At 58.3% G+C, this 24,027-nt stretch overlaps 2 protein-coding genes across 2 annotated transcripts; both read left to right on the top strand.

The window, feature by feature from the left end:
* Positions 1-1,212: 1,212 nt before the first annotated feature.
* LOC117641022 (activating signal cointegrator 1 complex subunit 2 homolog) lies at positions 1,213-4,534 on the top strand. The gene is made up of 2 exons (XM_034378119.1): positions 1,213-1,331; positions 3,421-4,534. Exons 1-2 carry the CDS (start codon positions 1,290-1,292, stop codon positions 3,997-3,999), a joined length of 621 nt encoding a protein of 206 aa, XP_034234010.1. The 5' UTR covers positions 1,213-1,289; the 3' UTR covers positions 4,000-4,534.
* Positions 4,535-12,903: 8,369 nt separating this feature from the next.
* Positions 12,904-23,920, top strand: LOC117644760 (GATA zinc finger domain-containing protein 10-like). The gene is made up of 5 exons (XM_034384412.1): positions 12,904-12,993; positions 13,059-13,166; positions 17,840-18,322; positions 22,805-23,109; positions 23,323-23,920. Exons 1-5 carry the CDS (start codon positions 12,904-12,906, stop codon positions 23,540-23,542), a joined length of 1,206 nt encoding a protein of 401 aa, XP_034240303.1. The 3' UTR covers positions 23,543-23,920.
* The last annotated feature ends 107 nt before the right edge of the window (positions 23,921-24,027 follow it).

Here is a 24,027-nt window from a genome sequence, read left to right as displayed (position 1 = left end):
TCGCAAGGACGTCCGAAGGAGAGAGAGAGGGAGTGAGAGGGAGTGGGTAGGAGGAGAGGTAGAAAGAGGGAAAGAGAGGGTGGAGGAGGGACAGGGTAAAAGCAGGAGGAAGGCGCAGGGAAGGAAGAAGGGGGGCTGCGGGGCGACGGAGAAAAGTCGAGCAAGTAGCAATGGGCTGGACAGCCGGTCTCCAGGCGCGACGGAGGGGAGGGGAGGGGAGGGGAGGAGGGGAGGGGAGCGCGGAGGCTGGCGGAGCGGGGCGTGCGGTTATAAAGGCTCCAGAGGCCCACAGCCTGGACAAGTCGAATTCAGACGGGCGTCGAGCCTTTTGGTGTTTTGTGCTCCCCAAACCTCTACCAGGAGCCCCATGAAGCCCCTCGTGAGTACCAAGACTCAGTGCCCAAAGTGAACCCGGGAACCCGGCAGTGAAGCCAAGACAGTGCCGTGATTTCGTGCTGTGCGACCGTGTGCGACAACAGAGGATACGCGCGCTCCACTCCGCAATGTCTTCGTGTGTTTTCATTGTTGTTGTTCTCGTTTGTTCTGTGCAACGTTATGTCTTTGCCATTTCTGGCTGGACAAATTTGTAAATTGAGTACTGAGGCGCCTCACTCTTCGTTAGCAATCAGTGGCGTTGGAATCCTACAGGGATGTCACTGTTGGGATTAACCCACGTGTCATCAAACCGCGCACTTTTGGCATTCTGTAGTGTTGGGCCACGTCCCAACGAGACGCCACCGTGCCGAACCAGACGACACTTTTTTGAAGTTATGAGACAGTTAGTTCGCAGTAGAAATTTCTTGACAAGGACCTAGAATAGAAGGTCGAGAAGGCCTAGAAGACCAGAAATTCTTGGCTAAAAGCGACGCCCTTGCTGTCCCCAGGTGGTGTTGATGCTGGCCGTCGTGGCCCTGGCGGCGGCAGGCCCCGCCCCCGCGCCCGGCCCCGCCCCCGAGCCGGCGCCGTCCGCCCCCAACGGCCCCAACGGCCCCAACGGGCCCAGCGCCGCCTCCGTGGCGGACCAGGAGAGCCAGGCGTCGGAGGCGGTGTCCAAGCGCGGGGCGGCGCGCCTCAGCGCCGTGTCGGGCAACTCCATCGTGGACAACACCGTGAGCAGCGCGCCCCCGCAGCAGCTGCAGCCGCAGCCGCCCGCCCCGCAGCCGCACCTCTACAGCGCGCAGCCCCAGCCGCAGCAGCCGCTGTACGCGCCGCACCCGTACTCCTTCGTGGCGCCGCAGCAGCAGTTCTTCCAGTACCAGCCCGCGCTGCCCGCGCTGCCGCCCCTCGCCATGCTGCACTCCAAGTACCACGCGCCCGGCAAGCAGCACGTGGTGAGTCCGCAGTCTCGAATGAAAATACTTCGACCTCCTTTTGGAATGAAACAGTGACGTCACTGGAAACCAAAACGAGGTCTACGCCGCACGTGTGGTGCGGACAACGACTTGGACCGCATCATCAAACGTGGTGTGGGTTGTCATTTGTGCCCTGAAAAACGACAGGAGCTTGAAAAGCTAGACCGCGTTTGTGATGTGTAGTGCAATGACCGACCACACCATATAATGCGGGCAAAATATGGCATTCATTTGACTGCATCAGTTGGTGCGGTCTAGACCACTTTCGGTTTTTCAGTGGTGCCTGTACTGGAAAGGCAGGAATGTGACTTCAGGTTCGTTTGAGCGGGATTCGGGATCAAAACGAATGGCTTATTGGCATTCCGAAGAACGTGGCGGGATTCGCATGTTTAGTACAAGAATGCACCGTCACATTCCTGGATTCGCAAAGCGGCATAACAGAATCTATATTGTGATGCCTAATTTTACGCCATTTAGTTTTTGGAGTGCTTGACGAAGCACACTAACCCAGTGGTTCTCAACCTTAGGGTCGCGACCCCAAGTGGGGTCGCGAAAAAATTTTAAGGGGTCGCGGCGAGGTAGCTGGGGTCGTGTTTTGGGCCGATTTTAAGCAGCCACTGCGTCTGATCCGAGGCGGGCATTTTGCTCCCTCAACGGGCAATTGGTCTTTGGACCTTCCTTTAGCATGCCTCTGTTACGGAGTGCGATTATCAGTCTTAGTTTGGGAGCAGTATTGTCTCAAAGTTGGCCAAAACGCTCAGAAATGTCTTTAAAAAATCATGTTTTGGGTCGATTTTAAGCAGCCACTGCGTCTGATCCAAGGCGGGCATTTTGCTCCCTCAACAGGCAATTGGTCTTTGGACCTTCTTTTAGCATGCCTTTGTTACGGAGTGTGATTATCAGTCTTAGTTTGGGAGCAGTATTGTCTCAAAGTTGGCCGAAACGCTCAGAAATGTCTTTGAAAAATCGTTGTGCCTGTTTTGGTCAACTTTGAGACAATACTGCTCCCAAACTAAGACTGATAATCACACTCCGTAACAAAGGCATGCTAAAAGAAGGTCCAAAGACCAATTGCCTGTTGAGGGAGCAAAATCCCCGCCTTGGATCAGACGCAGTGGCTGCTTAAAGTCGACCCAAAACATGATTTTTTAAAGACATTTCTGAGCGTTTTGGCCAACTTTGAGACAATACTGCTCCCAAACTAAGACTGATAATCGCACTCCGTAACAAAGGCATGCTAAAAGAAGGTCCAAAGACCAATTGCCTGTTGAGGGAGCAAAATCCCCGCCTTGGATCAGACGCAGTGGCTGCTTAAAGTCGACCCAAAACATGATTTTTTAAAGACATTTCTGAGCGTTTTGGCCAACTTTGAGACAATACTGCTCCCAAACTAAGACTGATAATGGCACTCCGTAACAGAGGCATGCTAAAGGAAGGTCCAAAGATCAATTGCCCGTTGAGGGAGCAAAATGCCCGCCTTGGATCAGACGCAGTGGCTGCTTAAAATCGACCCAAAACATGATTTTTTAAAGACATTTCTGAGCATTTTGGCCAACTTTGAGACAATACTGCTCCCAAACTAAGACTGATAATCGCATTCCGTAACAGAGGCATGCTAAAGGAAGGTCCAAGGAACAATTGCCCGTTGAGGGAGCAAAATGCCCGCCTTGGATCAGACGCAGTGGCTGCTTAAAATCGACCCAAAACATGATTTTTTAAAGACATTTCTGAGCGTTTTGGCCAACTTTGAGACAATACTGCTCCCAAACTAAGACTGATAATCGCACTCCGTAACAGAGGCATGCTAAAGGAAGGTCCAAAGACCAATTGCCCGTTGAGGGAGCAAAATGCCCGCCTCGGATCAGACGCAGTGGCATGCTAAAGGAGAGGTCCCGTGGGGTCGCGAAACTTTTCCTGGGGGTCGCGGAAATTTTTGGCTACAAATTTGGGGTCGCGAGCCGAGAAAGGTTGAGAACCGCTGCACTAACCTTTGTGGTAGCGTCGCCGTGAGTCTCGAGCACCATGCCCGCCGGTCGTAGATTACAGTGTGATGTTGCCGTGTCCGCAGGTGCAGTACGTCCCCCAGCCCTACTACCAGGTGCCGCAGTACCAGGCGCCGCTCATGTACATCATCCCCCAGCCGCAGCCGCAGGCCTTGCCGCAGGCCCACCAGGCGCACCACCAGCCCGCCAGCCAGCAGCCCGGCGGCCAGCCCGAGCAGGCAGCCCAGCCCGCGCAGGCGCCGCAGCAGCCCCAGTACGTGATGCTGCTGTCCGCCCCCGCGGCCGCCGCGCCCTCCGCCGCCGGCTTCCAGTACTTCAACCACCCGCAGCTCGCGCTGCAGGCCCAGCAGCCCTTCATCACGTTCTACGCCGGGCCGCAGCACCACCAGCAGCAGCACCAGCTGCAGCAGCAGGGCCGCTTCTACCCGGAGCAGCAGCAGCTCGTCTTCCAGAGCCAGCAGCCCGACGGCCCCCAGAACGACGGGCCGCCGCACTTCGTGCCCAAGCAGCTGCACCAGCAGGGCCAGCAGGGCCCCGTCGGCCTGGAGGCCCCCGCGCCGCCCAGCCCGCCCACCGCCAGCCCCTACGGCTCGCGCGTGCAGCAGCACGGCCAGCACGCCTACAAGACCATCATCAAGGCGTAGGGACCGCCGGTCGACCGCCGGGCGCAGGGTTGGCCGATGAAGAGGCATTCTCGGCGACCGCCGTGGTTTTTAGTCTGTGATGATCGACTGGCTTTCGAGTGGCCGGCCTGGCCTCAGGAAATGGAAGACAGAGAAAAAAAGAATCTTCTTTGACCCTTCGGGTGCGGAAGTGTCCCGCCGTTACTTCGCTGGTGCTATGCCGTTGTGAATGCGGTGTTGTTGTTGTTGCGCAGCCGCGCCGCCCGGTGTACATACCTCCCGAGGCGGCTGCTGTGCTGCTGCTGTTGTTATACTTGTTGTTCGGCACTGGCAGTGGCAGCAGACTGATTCCGAGAGTCGTTTTCGTCGCTCTGTCCCTCTCGCACCCACACGGGACGCCCCGTGAGTGCGACAGAGACAGCGCGACGAAAATGAGTCTCGGAATCAGTCTGCAGTTCGGCCGTGCCTTCCGGCGGACGTTGCGTTACAGTGTCGTGCCGTGGCGGAGGAGGTGCCCCAGCTGCCGCGCGCTGCCGCGGGCCAGTGTCCTAGTCGATCGCGCCGGACGGGGCGGGGCTGGCGGGGCCCCCGCGGGGGGCGGTCGCGCGGCCTCGCGCGTCTGGTGCGAGATTATTTAAATGTAGCATAATATTGTTGTGTAGTTCTAAGAATACATACGTGTTTTTTACTGTTTTATTGTGCGTTGCATTTTTTTCCGCACCTTTTCCCCGCAGCGTTTTAAAAAATCCGGGGACTGTTTCAGGTAAAAGTCCTCGCAAGCGGTTCAGTATTTTACACTGGTGTCACAGGGAGGGCAAAATGTGAATCACCAATTGACCCCATGAAAGGTGCGGTTGGACTGCAAAGAGACACAGATGATGGGAAGCCAACCGATGAGGCAAGGTGATTTCGGAAACCTGTGCTAAAACGAAGTGCTAAATGGACTTGCGGCCGTCCCGGACGCCGCCATAGCAGTGGACCGGCCTCCGGGAGGTCCGGGTGGCCAATCAAAGCCCGGACGGCCGCCAGGCACCGTCAGGTCATGCAGTGCTGGCGCCGGCCGCCCCGCCAATCGAACCAGCCAACCTCGCTCCGTCTCTCTCGCACCCCCAAGGCTCTACGGCACGCTCCACGCGTGCGAGAGAGACAGAGCGATTGCTCGATAGAGGCAGCTTTCCCACTCTCGGTCGTGTCGCCGTGCGGACCGGAACCCTGCGTCGCGGCGTCGCGCTTGCGAACCAGGAAGAGCGAAATCCACTTCCAGTGCAGTGTGTTTTCGCGAGCCTTCTGGACAAAACAGCACTGGAATAGTTCCATGTGCGAGCGCGCCGCGAGAAACTGCCCCGGCGCTTAAAACTCGTCCACTCGCTTGCTTCACTTCCGGGGCGACGGAAGCAGACTGATTCCGAGAGTCGTTTTCGTCGCACTGTCTCTCTCGCACTCATGGGGCGTCCCTTATGGATGCGAGAGAGACAGAGCGACGAAAACGACTCTCGGAATCAGTCTGCAGGGCGGCCTGCTGGCCCGGGCTGCCCCCGTGCCGTGGGGTCGGGGCGTGGCGATACTCCGTGCGAGTGAGATAGAGAGGCGGGATCGCTTTCACTTCATAGCGACCGCCGTTTACGGAGCTATCAATCGGCGGCGCTGCCGTGGGGTGTGTCAGAGAGGCCGGGCCGGAGTGGTCTCTCTAGTCTCTCTAGGGTGTGCGGCGCTGCGGTCGAGTCCAGCGGTCGAGTCCAGCGGCCGCCCGACCGGACCACGTGCGCCCGTGGGGTGGGGTGTCAGAGGTCCCTTCCTAGTTCTCTTTAGGTCCCTCCTGTTCGTTTTAGGTCTCTCTAGTTCTTTTTAGGTCACTATAGTGCTCTTTGGGTCACTCTAGTTCTCTGTGGGTCTCTCTAGTTCTCTTTAGGTCTCTTTAGTTCTCATTAGGTTTCTCTTGTTCTCGAGGTCTTTCTAGTTCTCTTTGGGTCCTAGTCCCCTTTTGGGTCTATCTAGTTCTCTATGTGTATCTCTAGTTCTCTTTAGGTCTTTCTAGTTCTCTTTGGGTCCTAGTTCCCTTTTGGGTCTATCTAGTTATAGTTCTCTTTGTGTATCTCTAGTTCTCTTTGGGATCTCTAGTTCTCCTTTAGGTCTCTCTAGTTCTCTTTTTCGTCTCTCTAGTTCTCCTTTGGGTCTCTCTAGTTCTCCTTTGGGTCTCTCTAGTTCTCCTTTGGGTCTCTCTAGTTCTCCTTTGGGTCTCTCTAGTTCTCCGTAGGTCTTTCTAGTTCTCCGTAGGTCTCTATTTTTTCTGTAGATCTCTCTAGTACTTCTTTGGGTCTCTATGGTTCTCTTTAGGTCTCTCTAGGGTGTGCGGCAGTGCGGTCGAGTCCAGCCCGACCGGACCACGCGCCGCCGGCCCGCCCCGCTCGCCTCGCCAGAGTCGCCAGTTCCTCTTTTCTTATCCAGCCCTAAATAAGGCAGCGCCTCGACGCGCGGCATGGCGCGGCGCATGGCCGCAGAGCCGCTTTTCCGTTTGGAAACCTCGACGACGACGACGTGGACGTTGACGGGGAGGTGACTGGCCGCCGCCGCCGCCACGGCGACGCCTTCGATATGGAGTCGCAACGGTGGAGTCCGACAGCAGATTGGTTCCGAGAGTCGTTTTCGTCGCTCTGTCTCTCTCGCACCCATTCGGGACGGCTCATGAGTGCGAGAGAGGCAGAGCGACGAAAACGACTCTCGGAACCAGTCTGCAGGTGAACGGCGAGCCGCGGCGGGGAGCGTGTGAATCCCTCGTCTCGTGGAGCGGAAACGGAACAAACAGGGCGGCTGCATTGTTGGAGTGGCTGCGGATGCAGTGACAAAAAAAGGAAAAATCAATGCGCAAACGAAATACATTTTTATTCTCTTGCGAGTAGTTTAGAGTGATCAACAATGGACCTCTAGAAATTCCTTCGTGCCTTTCCGAAAGCGCCTGCCTTGTAACTTAGACTTCTTTTAGTGGTGGCGTCTGGCGACAAAACGGAGTCTAGGGTTCAAGTTCAGAGTTCACGAGGAAAAGTATGTGAGTACTGAGAAAGCTCTACTGCACTCTGAGACTCAGCCTCAACTTAGATGAGTTTCGATAGGCAGGTCTAGGTTGGCAACCCTTTCGTCTCTGGTGCATCGTGGGAATGGTTCCTCACTTGTGGCAGCTCTGCACAGTGTGCCGGAAGACCGGCGATGGCGGTCAAAATTCTAGGGCCCTACCAATATGCATTCCACACGAGCCCCATTTAGCGACTCTGGAGCTCAAAACGCGTTCGGGATTTTGACCGCCTCCAGCGGTCTTCTGGCCCACTGTGCACTGCTCTCGTACCGTCGTGACAGACTGGCTCCGCCCGTGAGGTAGGCCACCCATCCGGCGCGCGCAGGCAGTGTGCTGCCGGCAGTGGCGGCGACAAGGCGCAACGGACCGGCCGCCGCGACGCCGCGCCTGGACCCCTCCCTACCCCGCGTGCCTGCTAGAGGTGCTGATTATGGTTCTGGAGCGGTTTCGGCGATCCACAGCGCATACATCGCTCGCTGACAGCCTGCCGACTGATTCCGAGAGTCGTTTTCGCCGCGCTGTCTCTCTCGCACTCATGGGACGTCCCGTATGGGTGCGCGAGAGACAGAGCGACGAAAACGACTCTCGGAATCAGTCTGCACCTCCGGTTCAGCGACGTGTTGATAAATTAAACAAGCGGTGAAAACGGATTTTTTGAAAGGACTACATGTAGCGGCCGGGTCAAGTGGTGAAGGCGCTGCTCCTGCTCGTCGCTGGCGGCGTGGTCATCCATTACCGGCAGCAGGAGGCTCATTCCGAGCACTGCTTTCGTCGCTCTTTCTCTCTCGCACCGAGACGGCGCGCCGCATGAGTGCGAAGGAGACCGAGCGACTAGAGCAGTGCTCCGTCTTCTTCACCTCTTCCACGTCCTCGCCGCCCCAGCCGTCGCATGCCGACCACACTGAAAATTTTCGTTGTCACTTGATGAGCCAGCCAGCCAGCCAGCCAGACAGACAGACAGACAGACAGACAGACAGACAGACAGACAGACAGACAGACACTGTCCATCGCATGCCGCCGGTACAGCTCCACTCCGCGGCGAAAGTGAAGGGCGGTTGCGGCGCTGCAGGGCTGGCTGCAGGGACGGGGTATAGGCGGCGCTGGCGGCGCAGAAAAGCCCAGTCAGTTACGTCGCTGCGCTGGTTTTCTTTGCGCGGGGTTAACGCGATGCCGGCCACCCAGCAGCTGCAGACTGATTCCGAGAGTCGTTTTCGTTGCTCTGTCTCTCTCGCACCTACACGGGACGGCCCATGACCAGCGAGAGAGAGAGAGAGAGGGACAGAGCGACGAAAACGACTCTCAGTCTGCTGCGGCTCGCGCCACGCCATCCACGCCCCCTGGACGCCGGACGCCCTGGAGGTACCGGTATACCGGCCGGTCTGGCCGGGCGGCAACTCTATCGCTCTACGAATAACGAATACCAGACCAGCCTGCCACGGCTGCCGCGCCATCGCCCGCCGCCGAGAGGTTGCCACTCGCCTTTTTTCAGCCGGAAGTGGATGCCGGCGCGGTGATACGGTGCCCTGAACGCGGGGCGGAGTTGACGGCCAATAAAATGAACGGCGACTCGGCATTAGCACGTCGCGGGCACGTCCCCGACGAGACGAGGCAAGAAGTCCGGCCGCGAGGGGAGCGGAGCGCGGCCAGATAAACGTTCCAACATGACCAACATTCTGAATTTGGATGTAGCAGTCACGGAGCCGTCGGGGCGGACAAAATTCAAGACGCGTTCTGAACTCCAGAGTCGCCGCGAACAGGACCCGAACCAAACGTGTGACCCCACCAATGGATTCCTCGTTCGGAGAGCAATCCATTGGTGGGGTCACACGATCGGTTCGAGTCCCATTTAGCGACTCTGGAGCTCAAAACGCGTCCGGGACTTTGACCGCCACCACCGGTCTAGTGGCCCACTGTGCGTCGGGACCTTGCCTGCTGCGACACGCGATGCGGCGTGATGCAAAAGTGCGTGCATGACGGCCACGCGCCAGTCTCCTTTCATACAGCAGACTGATTCCGAGAGTCGCTCTGTCTCTGGCGCACTCGTAGGGCGCCCTGTGCAGGTGCGAGAGAGACAGAGCGATGACTCTCGGAATCGGTGGGCGGGGAGGCGCGTGCCGAGCGGCACAGGAAAGCAAGCCTTTCGGGGCGCCGATACGTCGGAACGGCCATTGTCATCACCGCGGGGGAAGCAGAAGCAGGACGGGTTACGCGGAGGACCGAGGAAAAAATGATCCGTGAAAAAAACAAACAAAAAACACATACGCGAGTCCGGTCCCGTTGTGAAACGGCTGCCAAGGTTTCTTGCAGTGATGGCAGATGCCCTGGCGAAGGGACTTTCGGTTTCGACGGGGAAGGCCACGAGAGACTCCGGAAAATTTTCTACTTTATCGAAAAACGTTGAAAGTCCGTGGATCCAGCGAAAACTCTGAAGAACCCGCAACTCCGAAGCATTCTTGACTTTGAATTTCATTTTGCTAGGTGCTAAATTAAATACAGTATGAAGGACAACATTTCCGAGAAATGGTTCCTACAAACAATTTAAGTCCACCGCCGATGGATCAATTTTTTCAGTGTCCTCACGTAGCATGAATAGCACAGCGCCTCACGAGGCGCGTAAAGTGAAAAGTAACACGACCCGACGCTGTCGCGATTTTTCATACAGGATCGGCTGGACGTGAGCGCCAGGTCCTTTCTGAAAAATGGCGACGTCCTCTTAAGACGAGCGCGTGTCGCGTGCCCAGCAGGTTGATTCCGAGCGTTCTACAGTGGGCCAGAACACCGGTGCAGGCGGTCAAAGTCCCGGACGTGTTTTGAGCTCCAGCGGCGCTAAACAGGACTCGAACCGATCGTGTGACCCCACCAATGGATTGCTCTCCGAACGAGGAATCCATTGGTGGGGTCACACGCTCGGTTTGAGTCCCGTTTAGCGACTCTGGAGCTCAAAACGCGTCTAGAGTTTTGTCCGCCGGCGCCGGTCTTCTGGCTCACTGTGCAATGAGCGTGTCTGCAGGCCGCCGGCCGCGTAGCGCCTGCGAAGCGGAGGGTAGACACCCCCGCAACGCACGCGCGTTCGGCGGGCCGGCCCAGCCTCGACTTCGCAGGCGGCGGCCCGGCTCTCCGTTTCGTAATCCCACAATCTGATTGCGCGCCCTGCTCCCGCACAAGGCGGTGGAGCGTCCCACGCAGCGAGGCAATACGAGCAGCACAAAGCGAAAATCGATATAATCGAGCGGCCGCAGCGGGCCGCTTCCGAACGGCGCTTTCGTCGCTCTGTCTCTCTCGCACTCGTGGGGCGGTCCGTCGGGGTGCGAGAGAGACAGAGCGACGGAGCCAGCTCGCCGCAGTCGGACATACGTGGGTGCGCGCGGCTAATGGGCCACGCGGAAGTCGCACCCGCGCGGCTAGCTGGACTGATTTCAGAAGCAGAACGGGATTGAGCCTGGCTGCCAGCTCGGCCCGCACAGTGGGCCAGAAGGCCAGTGGAGGCGGACAAAACTCTAGACGCGTTTTGGGCTGCAGAGTCGCTAAGCAGGACTCGAACCGAACGTATGACCCCACCAATGGATTGCTCTCCGAACGAGGAATCCAATGGTAGGGTCACACGCTCGGTTCGAGTCCTGCTTAGCGACTCTGGAGCTGAAAACGCGTCGAGAGTTTTGGCCGCCTCCACCGGTCTTCTGGCCCACTGTGGCCCGCCCGGCCCGCGGCTGCCAGCCCTGCCTGCCCGGCGGCACAGTGACCGGCAGACCAGCAGCTGGTGACCGAGCCAGTCCGCCTGCCCGCGTTTCGGCCCGATGAATGGGACGCGCATTCTCCGCGCGGGCTGCGTCCGGGCAGACGCTCTGTCTTTCTCGCACTCATGGTGCCTCCGGTAGGGGTGCGAGAGAGACAGGGCGACGAACCCTCCCTGATTCGGAATCCGACGGCTGCTGGTCGCCGGTCGACTCAGCGGGATGTCGCAGTCCGCTGTGTCGCCGCGAGGGGCCGAGGAACTGCAGGCTGATCCCGATAAGTGATTTCGTCGCGCTCTGTCTCTCTCGCACTCATGGCAGGCTGTGGGGTGCGAGAGAGACATAAACGCTGTCCGGGACCAGACAGCCTCCGAAATGACAAACCAACGCCGACGGGTAGTTGCTCGCAACTGCACGCGACTAGAATGCTTTCCTTGTCCCCTTGTTAGGCTGACAATAAGCGAATTGGCAAAGAATCGAAATTTCAGTCACTCATACACAAAATAGAAACATTAAAGGGTTTGGAATCCAAAAATTGGAGGCAATTGTTTTCTCAACAGTGTTCTTCGGAAAATTCTGAGATATTTTCAACAGTGAACTCGTGTACTGAGTAAGTCCGGAGTCGATGCCCCAGTCCATACAACCACCACACGCGTCTTGCAACGGCAGCGGTTGGCGGAGCTTCGCCGGGTACCTACCGCATCTGTATTAGTTTGTTATGTGGACAACGCAGCCGGAAGCATTGACTGCAGCTCTGCTGTCTGCCTGACTAACAAGATGTTTCTATTGAAGTATGACTTCACAACTGGAGTTTGGCTCACAACATTGAGTCTCGAGAGGGTAGCCCTGGCGGCGCTTTTGACGGTTATGATTTCCCGGAGCAATGCATCCGCCCGTCCGTGAGACAACACTTATTAGCACATCAATCTGCTTGTTTCCTCCACTGTAAGTATAGTTTTAGCCGACGCGCGGACTCCAGTGCAGTGCCCCCTGCGGCGCTGCACCAGCGGCTTCAGCAAGCTACATACACAAGAAAAAATTCTTGAAATAGAAATAATTACTTGGAGTGTGCAAAATTTACTTGGAATGTGATAAAGTTATATACTTAGAATGTCGAAAATTTACTTGAAGTCGAAAATATACTTGGAGTGCGTAAAATTTACTTGGAATGTGGAAAACTAACTTGGAATGTGGAAAATTAACTTGGAATGTAAAAAAAAAAATAACATGGAATGTGGGAAAATGTATTTTGAGCCAGGATGATTTACTTCGCCATGAGGTAAATTACCCTTGCTCCAAGCAGCTCCAAGTATAACTGTCCTGTTTCAATAAGCGTTCTTTTTCGGAGTGCAGTCGTACGCCAGTGGTTTCCGTGACTGGCTCCCGAGGCGGCTCCAGAGTGCGCTCCATGCCCGCTGCTCGCACCCGACACCCCGGATATCCATTCGGTCACTCACGCGAGCTAATTTCGGAAGTGACCACTGCGGGGTGCGCGCGCCGCGCCTCGCCTCGCCGCGCCTCCAGCGGCATTCTCGCGCCCGTTCCGCGGCCGCCGGCTGCAGGAGGCTCAACAGCGGTTTCGTCGCTCTGTCTCTCTCGCCCTCGTGCGGCGCCCCGTGCGGGTGCGAGAGAGACAGAGCGACGAAGCAGTGCGCTGGAGTCCAGGGTGTCCAGCAACACGCCACGCCGGAGGAAGATCGAAGTCGCCGCGTTACATATTTGGGCAGGCCTCGAGGCGGTCGGGCCACGTCTGTCTGTCTGTCTGCCTGTCTGTCTGTCTGTCTGTCTGTCTGTCTGTCTGTCTGTCTGTCTGTCTGTCTGTCTGTCTGTTGGCGGAGTGCTGATCATCCATTTCCCCGGGCGGCACTGCCCTACACTGGCAGCCATGGAGGCATCCGTCAAGCGGGGCAGCAGACTGACTCCGAGAGTCGCTTTTGCTGTCTCTCTCGCACTCATGGGGCGTTCCGTATAGGTGCGAGAGAGACGGAGCGACGGAAAGCGACTCTCGGAGTCATCCTCATCCCACAGGGGCCAGTCCCGGCGTGGGCAAACTTTTCACTTTCGAAATGGGCTGATTAACGCGTAGCTCAAATGAAAACCAACTTATTGAATATGCGGTTCGAAGACATGACACGTCAGTCATCACGAGCAAGATTTCCTCAGCCAGTGGCATCTTTGAGCACGACAAGAACATGTTCATGGCACAAGCATTTTCAAGTACAAAATGTACTTGGAAATTTAATTAATTAATAAATTTTAAGAGTTTAGTCTGAAATTTTCAGAACAGGGTCAAGCTGGTTGTCAAGGTGATTGTGCACATTGATTTAAGTCAAAGTCTTAATTTTCAGCAAAAGTTTTTAACAGTGAAGGAAGAAATATTAAAGAAGCTTGTGCGAATACTAGTTGCTATCGAAACTACTCGGGTCATATGATCGCGCTTTTCTAAATATGGACTTAAGACTTTCCATGCCGCTTAACTGCCGTTAATTGCTCTTGGACGTAGGCTTGCATGACAACCACGCGAAATCGCCGGCCAAGCCCCCGGGTCCATACTTGTCCCGAGCTGGTCGGGCCGGCCGATGGTCACACTACTGATGGGAGGCGCGCGGCGTGGCGTAGAATGGCGTGGCGTGGCGTGGCGTGGCGTGCAGGAAGCAAACTTTACCGTTCGCTAATCCTGCCTGCACGAATGGAACCGAGGGAACCGGAGGGAACCACCTGCAGCTCGGTTCCGAACTATGTTCTCCTCGACGCTCCGTCTCTCTCGCACTCTTTGGGGGCTACGAGGGGGTGCGACAGAGACAGGGCGACTCTGCCCGGCATCGGGATGCCGTCCCCCGTAAGACGCGGAGGACAATGTGCCCTCCGCACTCCAGCCAGGCAGCCAGGCAGGCAGGCAGGCAGGCAGGCAGGCAGGCAGGCAGGCAGGCAGGCAGGCAGGCAGGCAGGCAGGCAGGCAGGCAGGCAGGCAGGCAGGCAGGCAGGCAGGCGGGCAGGCAGGCAGGCAGGCGGGCAGGCAGGCAGGCAGGCAGGCAGGCAGCCAGGCAGGCAGGCAGGCAGGCAGGCAGCCAGGCAGGCAGGCAGGCAGCCAGGCAGCCAGGCAGGCAGCCAGGCAGGCAGGCAGGCAGGCAGGCAGGCAGGCAGGCAGGCAGGCAGGCAGGCAGGCAGGCAGGCAGGCAGCCAGGCAGGCAGGCAGGCAGGCAGGCAGGCAGCCAGGCAGGCAGGCAGGCAGGCAGCCAGCCAGGCAGGCAGGCAGGCAGGCAGGCAGGCAGCCAGGCAGCCAGGCAGGCAGGCAGGCAGCCAGGCAGGCAGGCAGGCAGGCAGGCAGGCAGCCTCGGCACATCGTCGAAAGTAAGACATTAGGACCGCTTCACTGCCGGCCAGACGGTCCTCGTTCACCGTGCGCGCGCAGCTCCAGTTTTTTCACTCCACGGGACGACGCTGCAAACTTGGCTCCTGCAACGCGGAGCCGCGGAGCCACGCCGAGTCGGCGCACATAACAGCATTATGGCGGGGCAGGGCAGCAGCAGACACCTGTGGTCGCGGGCGGGGCGGGGCGGGGCGGGGCGGGGCGGGGCGGGGCGTGGCAGTCGCACCTCCTCGGGGAAATAGATTACCCACCGGCGCCGACAGAGTCCTGGCTGGTTCTGTTTGGGCCCCACACCCATAGAAAACCCCTTTCTATAGAATGAAAGAAAATTGATTGATTCAAACGAATTTTCATTGGCCCATCGACATTTCTTTGACTCAATAAAACAACTTTTTTGAGGGTGAAATGAACTGCGCAAACCTATAGATGGTTTTTTAGACCTTTTGGTTTCGGACGAAAATCCATCAACATTGAGAATTTTCAACGAAAGGAAGAGTGAAAAGTGGAACGGGCGAGGGGGTAAACACTTCAAGAAATCGTGTACAGACTACTCGGTATTACGCTGTATTACGGGTGTATTACACGTGTATTACGGCCCTAAAATGCCCAAATTTGCCACATTTGACCCAAAAATGGTATTACGATCACGTGTATTACGCGTAATACACGGTTTTTGTGTACAGGGTATTACGCGAGTGGTTACCCCCTCGGGAACGGGTGAGAGACCCGGCTCGCCCGCTCTCGCGAGTGGTGCGTCAACAGTAGTAGCAGTAGCACGGTGTGCTGCAAACTTCTGAGAGGAGGCTCCTCTACTTTGGCGCAGACGAGAAATCCCGTGCAGGTGGGCAAGGCTGGCAGGGCAGCCTCCGAGCTCCGAGCGAGGCTCCGAGCCATCAACCAGCCTAGCCTGCTCCCCGAAGAACGGGGGACGACCCAGGAGTGTCCCGCCCCGCCCCGCCCCGCCCCGCCCCGCCGCAGTGCGTTTGGCTCATTGCATCCCGATGCATCCCGCTGGCGCTCCGTGCACTGCATCCCGACCCGACCGGAACTGCAGTCAAGGCGGCAGGCCGCGGACCGCGGCGCTGCTGGCTGCACGCCGCACTGGCGGACTGGCGGATGAGGGTTTTGGCGCCGCCCATGCCGCGTGCCAAAGCTAAACCCACCCCGCCCCGCCCCACCCCCACCCCGCCCCGCCCCGCCCCGTCACTCTCTAGCTCCCCGCGATCCCCGGCCTGATCCGGCCGGAAGTGAACGAGAAGCCGCGGGATCCCCGCGGACTGATTCCGAGAGTCGTCTTCGTCGCTCTGTCTCTCCCGCACTCGCGGGGTCGACCCTCATAGGTGCGAGAGAGACAGAGTGACGAAAACGACTCTCGGAATCGGTCTGCGGGGATCGGTTGCAGGGAGAGGGGGCACGCCAGGTGAACTGCATGAGGCGGTACTCCGCTATACGCTGCAGCACGCGGTGTGGGCTCGGCCAGCGTCACTCTGTCTGTCTCTCTCGCACACCTAGGGCACGCCATTAGTGCGAGTAGGACAGAGCGAACGTCGCCGCCACGACCCAAGGGCTCGGAACGTAACAACGCGTGTCCTGGATTTGCACCTACGTGACCACCAGGGGCACTCCGACTTCACCGCATCAATACTACCTGGAGGTGCCTATGGGACCGTGCGACCGTATGGTAGCGGCACAATGGGCAGTTTATGACACTCGCCTTCTAAGCAGCCCGCCGTGCTGTATAGTGTAGTGTAAGCAAAGAAATGCGACAGTCGGGGGTAGCATACCGAATTTTAGCGGCTGTTAACGACCTCGCCTCGGCCCCGGCCTCGAGCTTGCAGTGCAGGCGCAGGCAGGCTGCCCCAGGCGAGCTCGCGTCCAAACCGGAGGGGTTATTACCTGCCTGTTTCAATAACGCTTCTGCCAGTGAAAGGATCGCCTTTAGTGCGCCACGCGTGGGACGGCGCGGGGCGGGGCGGGGCGGGGCGGGGCGAGGACGAGGATGAGGAGGTGGCCTGGGCGGCCGGCAACTAGAGGCAACGGATGGCAAGGAGGATGACAGCAGGCTGGGGCGCCGCGCAGTACCCGGTTGCAAAAGGGCGCCTTTACTACTGTAGCAGTGCACCCACTCGGAAGCAGTTCACGCACGGCAAGAAAAATGTAGTTACTGTGGGTGCGGGCAAATCGTTGCCACTTGGCTGGCTTTGGACCCACACGGTAACTATCCATGCCAAAATTTGGCGAAAATTTGGATTCTCGCCACCCAACGGTGAGAAATATTTCTCACTGAAATTCTGTTTGCCATCTTTCAATTTTCAGTGTTGTTTTTGACAGTGCCAGCGTGCCGAGATTCGCCTCGACGCGGTACGCGGTACCTACACTGAAAAACCAAACGTGGTCTAGACCGCACCAACTGGTGTGGTCAAATGGATGCCATTTTGACCACACCAGCTGGTGTGGTCTAGACCGCACCATCCGTCGTCAAACGTGGTCTAGACCACACCAACTGATGTGGTCAAAATGGCATCCATCTGACCACACCAGTGGTGCGGTCTGGACCACGTTTGGTTTTTCAGTGTACGCGGTGTCTCCACGGTGTCTCCGCGGTGTCTCCGCGGTGTCTCCGCGGTGTCTCCGCGGTGTCTCCGCGGTGTCTCCGCGGTGTCTCCGCGGTGTCTCCGCGGTGTCTCCGCGGTGTCTCCGCGGTGTCTCCGCGGTGTCTCCGCGGTGTCTCCGCGGTGTCTCCGCGGTGTCTGCGGTGTCTCCGCGGTGTCTCTGCGGTGTCTCCTGGAGGTTCCCAGGGCCGGCGTGATACCTTCCCCGATACGTTCGGAGGTTTGCTTGTGCCGGACCCCCGGCGGGGAGGGGCGGCGGCGGGCCTCGCAGGCCGTGGTGCCGTGGCGTGGTGGGCCCGCCCCCCTAGGCCGCGGCAGGCTGCAGCCTCTGGCCCGGCCCGACCGCCGCGGAGGTGGAGGCGCCCCTTCCGTCTATATAGCGGGGCGGCGGCGGGCGCGCGCCAGTCGCCGTCAAGCCGCGCTTGGAGCACACCGCGTCCCCGACACCCGCCACACTCGCAGACATGGTGAGCGGCCAGCACACTGTCAAAATACCCGTGGTTGTCACTTTGATGACAGTGTCGAGGCTAACTTTCCTTAACGTCATCGAAACAATAATCGATGACATTGCCATCGCGCCCATGTAATAACTACAGGAGCTTTGATGATACCGGTAATGTCATCCACGATTTTGCCATGGAGTGACAGCAAATTTTTGCAGTGAGCTGCCTTAGATCCTCCTTCGCTTCGCTTCCACTTTCGCGCATAAGATAACGGAGAGTGCGAGGAAGTGCAACAAGGAAAAGGGAGTGCGTGAGAGGAAAGGGGGGGGGGCAGTTTGTGACAATGCTCCGCACCTCGCTTAGTGTGCCACATCGTCCAAAAAAGTCTTCGCTGTACTTTTGGATTTATTGGTCACTCTATAAATGTTGCATACAGTTTGTGAGTTTTCTGAACTGGCACATACGTTTGACTTGCCGAGTGGTGACGACCCACTGTACAATTTTAATACAAAGCATGTCTTCGTCAATTTTACAATGCCTTCAATTTTCTCGTTTTACGAAGCGATTCTTCGTAAAATTTTTACTGTGTTGTGGTGCTTTAAATTAATTTTTGGTCGAATGCCTGCTCTGACCCGCAGGCTTGGACGAGGCTGGCGTGCGCGCTCGCCGCCCTGCTGGTGGTGCTGCAGGCGCCGCGGGGCAGCGCGCTGCGCAGCGTGCGCGAGAAGCAGGTCAAGCTGGAGGACATCGAGCGCGACAACCTGCAGTCCGAGCTGCTGAAGCAGCGGCCGTTGGAACGCCCCGAGGGCCACCCGGCCTACCACCAGCACCAGCAGCAACACCAGCAGCAACACCAGCACCAGCAGGAGGAGCGAGAGCCCGAGCAGGCGTACCACCCCCAGCACTACCACCACCAGCAGCAGCACCACTACCGGTTCGAGCAGCCCGCCGCGCCGCAGCAGCACCACCACCTGCAGCAGCAGCAGCAGCACCTGCTGTACCAGGCCGCCGCGTCCGCCGCGCCCGCCGCGCCCATCGTGCCCACCCACGTCATGTACCTGCTCATGCCCAACGGCAACGTCGCCGCCTTCCAGATCGCCCCGCACCCCAACCACATCCAGGTGAGTCCGGGACTTCCCCCGAGAGTACCTACACGGCGAAAACGAACGGTACCAAAAGTCCCCATTTGAAGCGTTTTCCCCAAAGTTTTCGGGTGCAAAGTGGCGCAATGTGGAAAACGAAGCTTCGGACAAACCTTGACAGAGTGCCAGATTAGATTACGCTGTCCACAAGACCTCCGGGATTTTCCTAATTATTTTTGACAGTGTACTTTACTGCATGTAAAATTGAGAAATTCAGCCTGACGCTTTGGCGCACACCTGCATCTGCATCTGCAGCGGCAACTCGAAGACCTTTCTTCTCGCGAAGTCCGACTCGCCGATCCGATTCCCCGCCGGCGCCGCTCCACGCCGCTCCACTCGCGCCTCCCCGCTCGCGCGACCTCCGCGATGCGAAACGCGAATTGCGACAGTCTCATTCTCTTCTTCCTCTTTCTTCCTCCTCGCCATTTCCGGTCCGCCACTTTTTATTAACCCTCCACGCTGACCCCGCGGACGACGGGGACGGGCGGGACGGGCCGCCTCGCGGTGGCGTTCCCGCCCCGCCCCGCCCCGCCCCGCCCCGCCCCGCCCCACCCCGCCCCGCCTCGGACTGCGGAGAGATTCCGCGCAGTGCAGCCGTCGGTCTATCCCTCTCGCACCTGTATGCCCCGGGACGTCCAATGTGAGTGCGAGAGGTGAAGATGCCCTCCTGTAGAATCAGGCTGGTCACCTCACGCAGTCCTCTTGGTCTGCCTGTCTTCTGTCCTCCGAGGACGCTCTGTCTCTTTCGCACCCATTGAGCGCCCCCTGTGCGAAAGAGACAGAGCGAGGAGGCCCCGCCATGGCCCCGCCATGGCCCCGCCATGGGCGCTGCACCCGGCGAGGAGGTCGACGAGCCGCATGGTCACCGTACGCCGTACGTGTGTGCTGTGCCGACTCCGCTGTGCTCGCGCTGTGCTGGAGACTGATTCCGAGAGTCTTTTCCGTCGCTCTGCCTCACCTATATGTGACGCCGCCCATGAGTGCGAGAGAGACAGAGCGACGGAAACGACTCTCGGAATCAGTCTGCTGGCGGTTCACCTCAACGAGAGACTGATGCTCGTCGCGAGAAGGCGCGGCTCTGCCCCGTCCCCGCCGTGCACATGCCCATCCTCGTCGTCCTCGTCGTCCTCCGCGTCCCCGCGGCCCGCCCAGGCCCACGGCGTGCCCACGGCGCCACTGCACTCGCCTCGTCCCTCTTCCCATGCACGGTCCATTTAGGGCGCCTCTACCTCTTCTTTCTTGGCTTTCCCTTTCCCCCTTTCGCTGTGTATGTACACACACGTGTGTGTGAGAGAGTGTGTGAACACACGTGCACGTGTGTGGGTGAGTTTGCGAACACACTTGTACGTGTGTGTAAGCGTATTAGTGTATTAGCGAGGCTGTCTCCCCCCCCCCCTCTCTCTCTCTCTCTCTCTCTCTCTCTCTCTCTCTCTCTCTCTCTCTCTCTCTCTCTCTCTCTCTCTCTCTCTCTCTCTCTCTCTTCTCTCTCTCTCTCTCTCTCTCTCTCTCTCTCTCTCTCTCTCTCTCTCTCTCTCTCTCTCTCTCTCTCTCTCTCTGTGTGCTGCAGGCGGAAGTCGATCGCATGGCAGCAATTACTAATACAATCACGGCGTTGCTGATTGGCGCAGCGCGGCGCCGCGTTATTACCAGCACGGTTTGTACTCGGCGGCACGCCACGCCACGGCACGTCTTGCTGGACCACTCGGATTTAATTGGGACTTTCGTCGCCACTCCTCCGGCCTTAGGGTTTTTCTATGTATGTATTTATTTTCTTCCTTTCCCAATTTAAAAAAAAAATTTCAAACATTGCAGTTTTTTTTTTAAATTTGACCATATACACTTAGCATTTACTTTCACTTTGTGACTCCGGTTGTTGTCTTTCTGATCAGGGATATTGATGAGTAGTACGAAGTAATTTTGACCAATCACAGTCATAAAACAAACTGTTGCTCTTCCTAATACGTACTAGCTATAAAATTCTGGGCGAGCGGGCTTCATGTTTCAATATTTTTTTTAGACGCACTTGAAGCATGACTTCATCGACCTGCATAATTTGCCAATTTGTGCGACGCAGTTTCCCTTTCCGCACCTGGTCGCGGCTGGCAGTGTGGCTGGCAGTGCGTCCTGGCAGTCCTGGCACGCGTCCCCACATTTCATCTTTTTAAAAATAAATACTACTTTCTCATTGGAGCGGCGGCAGAGCGATAAACTCGTTCGATAGTGGCGGGCCGGGCGTCGCGCGTTACGTGGCGGGGCGGGGCGGGGCGGGGCGGGCGGGGCGGGGCGGGGCGGGGCGGGGCGGGGCGGGGCGGTGTGCGTGCGAGAGAGACGGACGGTCTACCTGACCGTGATTTAGCGCTGACTCGGATCTAGATGGCGGTGGGGGCTGCTATTATTTTTACTTTTTTTTCTGCGAAAGCCTACACACTACAAGCCAGCCAAACAAAACAGCTAATAAGACGTTCGCGGGCTGCGGCGCCACAAGCCTCGGCCGATCGCAGAGCGCTGCTAGCGCTGCAGACGGCGGCCGGGCCGGGGTGTGCCTGCACTGCTCTCATCAATGAGCCCTTTGAAGCCGCATAGGAAGCCCAGCGAGATTGCAGTCCTTTGGGGGGACGAGGGACACAAAATACGTGCCTCTGAGAAAGCCCCCGGACTACATGGATGGACCCCCTATGTAATCCCCTGAACTCTACGCGAGCCCAGGATTCAATGGAATACCCAGGATTCAATGGAATCCCCAGGACTCTATGGAATCTCCAGGACTCTATGGAATCTCCAGGACTCTATGGAATCTCCAGGACTCTATGGAATCTCCAGGACTCTATGGAATCTCCAGGACTCTATGGAATCTCCAAGACTCTATGGAATCTCCAGGACTCTATGGAATCTCCAGGACTCTATGGAATCTCCAGGACTCTATGGAATCTTCAGGGCTCTATGGAATCTCCAGGACTCTATGGAATCTCCAGGACTCTATGGAATCTCCAGGACTCTATGGAATCTCCAGGACTCTATGGAATCTCCAGGACTCTATGGAATCTCCAGGACTCTATGGAATCTTCAGGACTCTATGGAATCTCCAGGACTCTATGGAATCTTCAGGTCTCCATGGGAGCCCCGGAACTCGCCGTGGACTGTATGGGAAGAGGACTGCACTCTGCGCGAAGCCCAGCTCCGCAGGACGAGGGACAGGGGATCGTGGGAGCGCCGCTCTGCGGTCGCCAGCGCCACCTCCGCCAGCGAGGCTGCCAGTACCCGCCCCGCCCCGCCCCGCCCCAGGGCTTGGCTTGGGGAAGGGCATTACGCGCGGCCGCTCGCACATTACACGTTATACTTACATCTTACTTCCCGCGAGCGCGGCGGGGCGGGGCGGGGCCGTTACCGTTATTGCGTCATAGTTGGCCGCGCGGTCGCCCTGCGGCGCTGCGGCAATGCGGGACACCTCGGGGCTTTACAGCACGGCGACGGCGAGGCGAGGCCTGGACGCGCCGCGCGCCGCAGCCTCCACATGGAGGGGGCGTCATCGGGGAGCTCGGTGACGCAACACTGGATGGCCGGCCGGCCTCCATCTGGACGGCCGTGCGGAGGTGCCAGAGGTGCCGTGCGGAGAGGCCGGAGGTCCGGCCGGACTTGCCGGACCTGCATTAGGGCTTCGAGGCGGGTCAGTAATCACAGTGCAGTGCGCGCTGCTCCGCGCTGCTCCGCGCTGCTCCGCGCTGCCGGCTTGCTCGGCTTGCTCGCGGCGGATTGCAGACCGCCGCACCGCCTTTGCTGACCGCGCAGTTTTTCTTTCTTTCTTTTAAATTACTCTGGACGCGCGAAAGTCATCATTGATGGCGAGGCTGCGGCGCCAAGCGGCTGGCGGCGCAAAGGCCCCGGTCACGAGTACGTGACATCCTGTGCGGCACACTGTGCAGGGCTCGGTGTGTCCTGGAATGCGTTGTCGGCGGGGTCCTGGCGGGGCCCTGGGGCGGCGGCCGGAGTCCAGGACGTCCTGGAAGCGGCGCCTCGAGCTGCGCGCTGCGCGCATCAGTCTCCGTCGCCAACGCGTTGGCCGAGCGCCACTCTCCTTTTCGCCGCCAGTAAACCCAAATCCCTTTCACTGGCCGCTGCCTCTCACCGCCGTGTAGTCTGCAGTGCAGTGCGCCACGCCGCCACGCACCACTGGAAGGGGGAGGGGGAGCCGCCACGATACGTGATAGGAAAGGTGCGGCGATACGTGTTGATTTAAGAGGGTCGTCGTGCCGCCTTTCCTGGCCGGGGTGCCCTGTCGCTCTGTCTCTCTCGCACTCATGGGGCGTCCCGCACGGGTGCGAGAGAGGCAGAGCGATGGCGGCAACTCTCGGAATGAGTCCGCTGGTCGTCCTCCTCCCGCGCGCTGCCGCCTCCGCCGCCACTTCGCCGAGCGCACGTCCTGCTCGTCAACAACATCCTCATCCTGGCGTCCCCGTGTTGCAGGCCTACTACACGCCCTCCGGCAAGCCGCACTTGCAGCACCAGATGTCGCTGGGCACGCTGTTCCACCAGCACGCCCCGATCCCCATGGCCTACCTGCAGCCCCAGCTGCCGTCCCACCAGCTGCAGTCCCACCAACTGCAGCCGCAGCTGCAGCAGCAAGTGCACCAGCAGGTCCAGTACGTCCCCGCGGCGCTGCCGGCGGCCTCGGCACAGAGCGGCCAGCGCTACCACCCCACCGTGCACCACCAGCCCACCCTGTCCTTCAACTCGCCCCAGGCCCACCAGCTCCACGCGCAGCACTTCAGGTGAGCCAGCCAGTCCCCCGATCGAACGGAATGCATAAATAACAATAACACTCACAAGGCTACCACCCTGCACAAACTCTCCCCTAAAAATCATCAACTAACAAAATGCCGTTATTCTATGCAAATCGTTCCCGCGAAATGAACTTAATCTGAACTTTGGCCTCGCGGTGGGTGCAGCTCGCTGGCGCCGTCACAGCACTCGTTGCTTTTCAGGGAGCTGTCCGGCGAGCCCTCCGCGTCCCACGGCGCCGGCCCCGAGGTCTCGACGTACAGCCAGCCCGCCGAGCAGCCGCAGCAGCCCCAGCAGCCCATCCAGCAGAGCCACAAGAGCCTCTTCGGCGCCGGCGTCAAGGCAACCGCGTCGCCGCCCCTCAAGGGCTCCTTCTCCACGCAGACCGGCCAGAGCTACGCCAACTTCAGGCAGTACGGCTAGGAGGCCGGGTCCGCCGCCGTGGCGCCACCAGCGCGCCGCGGACCCCACCAACTACCGCGTTATTCGGGAACGGTGCCGGTCACGAAAAAATAATGTTGTTTGGATTATTTTTTGAGTGACCGGTGGCCATCTTCGAGGGGCTCGCAGGATCCAGCACCAGGATGTTTCATTCCCGATCTCAAGAGTGCTCTGGCTCTGGCGTGTGTTCTTTGATTTGATCAAGACTTTTTATTTAACTTTTTCGTGGGGCTGAGTACGAGGGATGCTGGCAACATCAAGCCGCACCCCTGTCGCCTTTGACTGTGTTATACTGTAGTTTTGTTGTTATTAGTCATTGTTAATTGTTTTTGTCAATTTGTACATTGTTGTTTTAGTTGAGTATTAAATGTTTTGTTACCCCAAGCCTTCTCGTTTCTGTATTTGTTTTTGCCCGTACCGCGCGCATGTTCGTAAAGTCGCGCGAACGTGGCTTCGCGACTGCAGCG

This window comes from Thrips palmi, unplaced genomic scaffold (genome assembly GCF_012932325.1).
Source record: "Thrips palmi isolate BJ-2018 unplaced genomic scaffold, TpBJ-2018v1 HiC_scaffold_1, whole genome shotgun sequence".
NCBI classification, from domain to species: Eukaryota; Metazoa; Arthropoda; class Insecta; order Thysanoptera; family Thripidae; genus Thrips; species Thrips palmi.
Note: the sequence above shows the minus strand (reverse complement) of the source record. Positions and strands in the feature narration are given on the sequence as shown.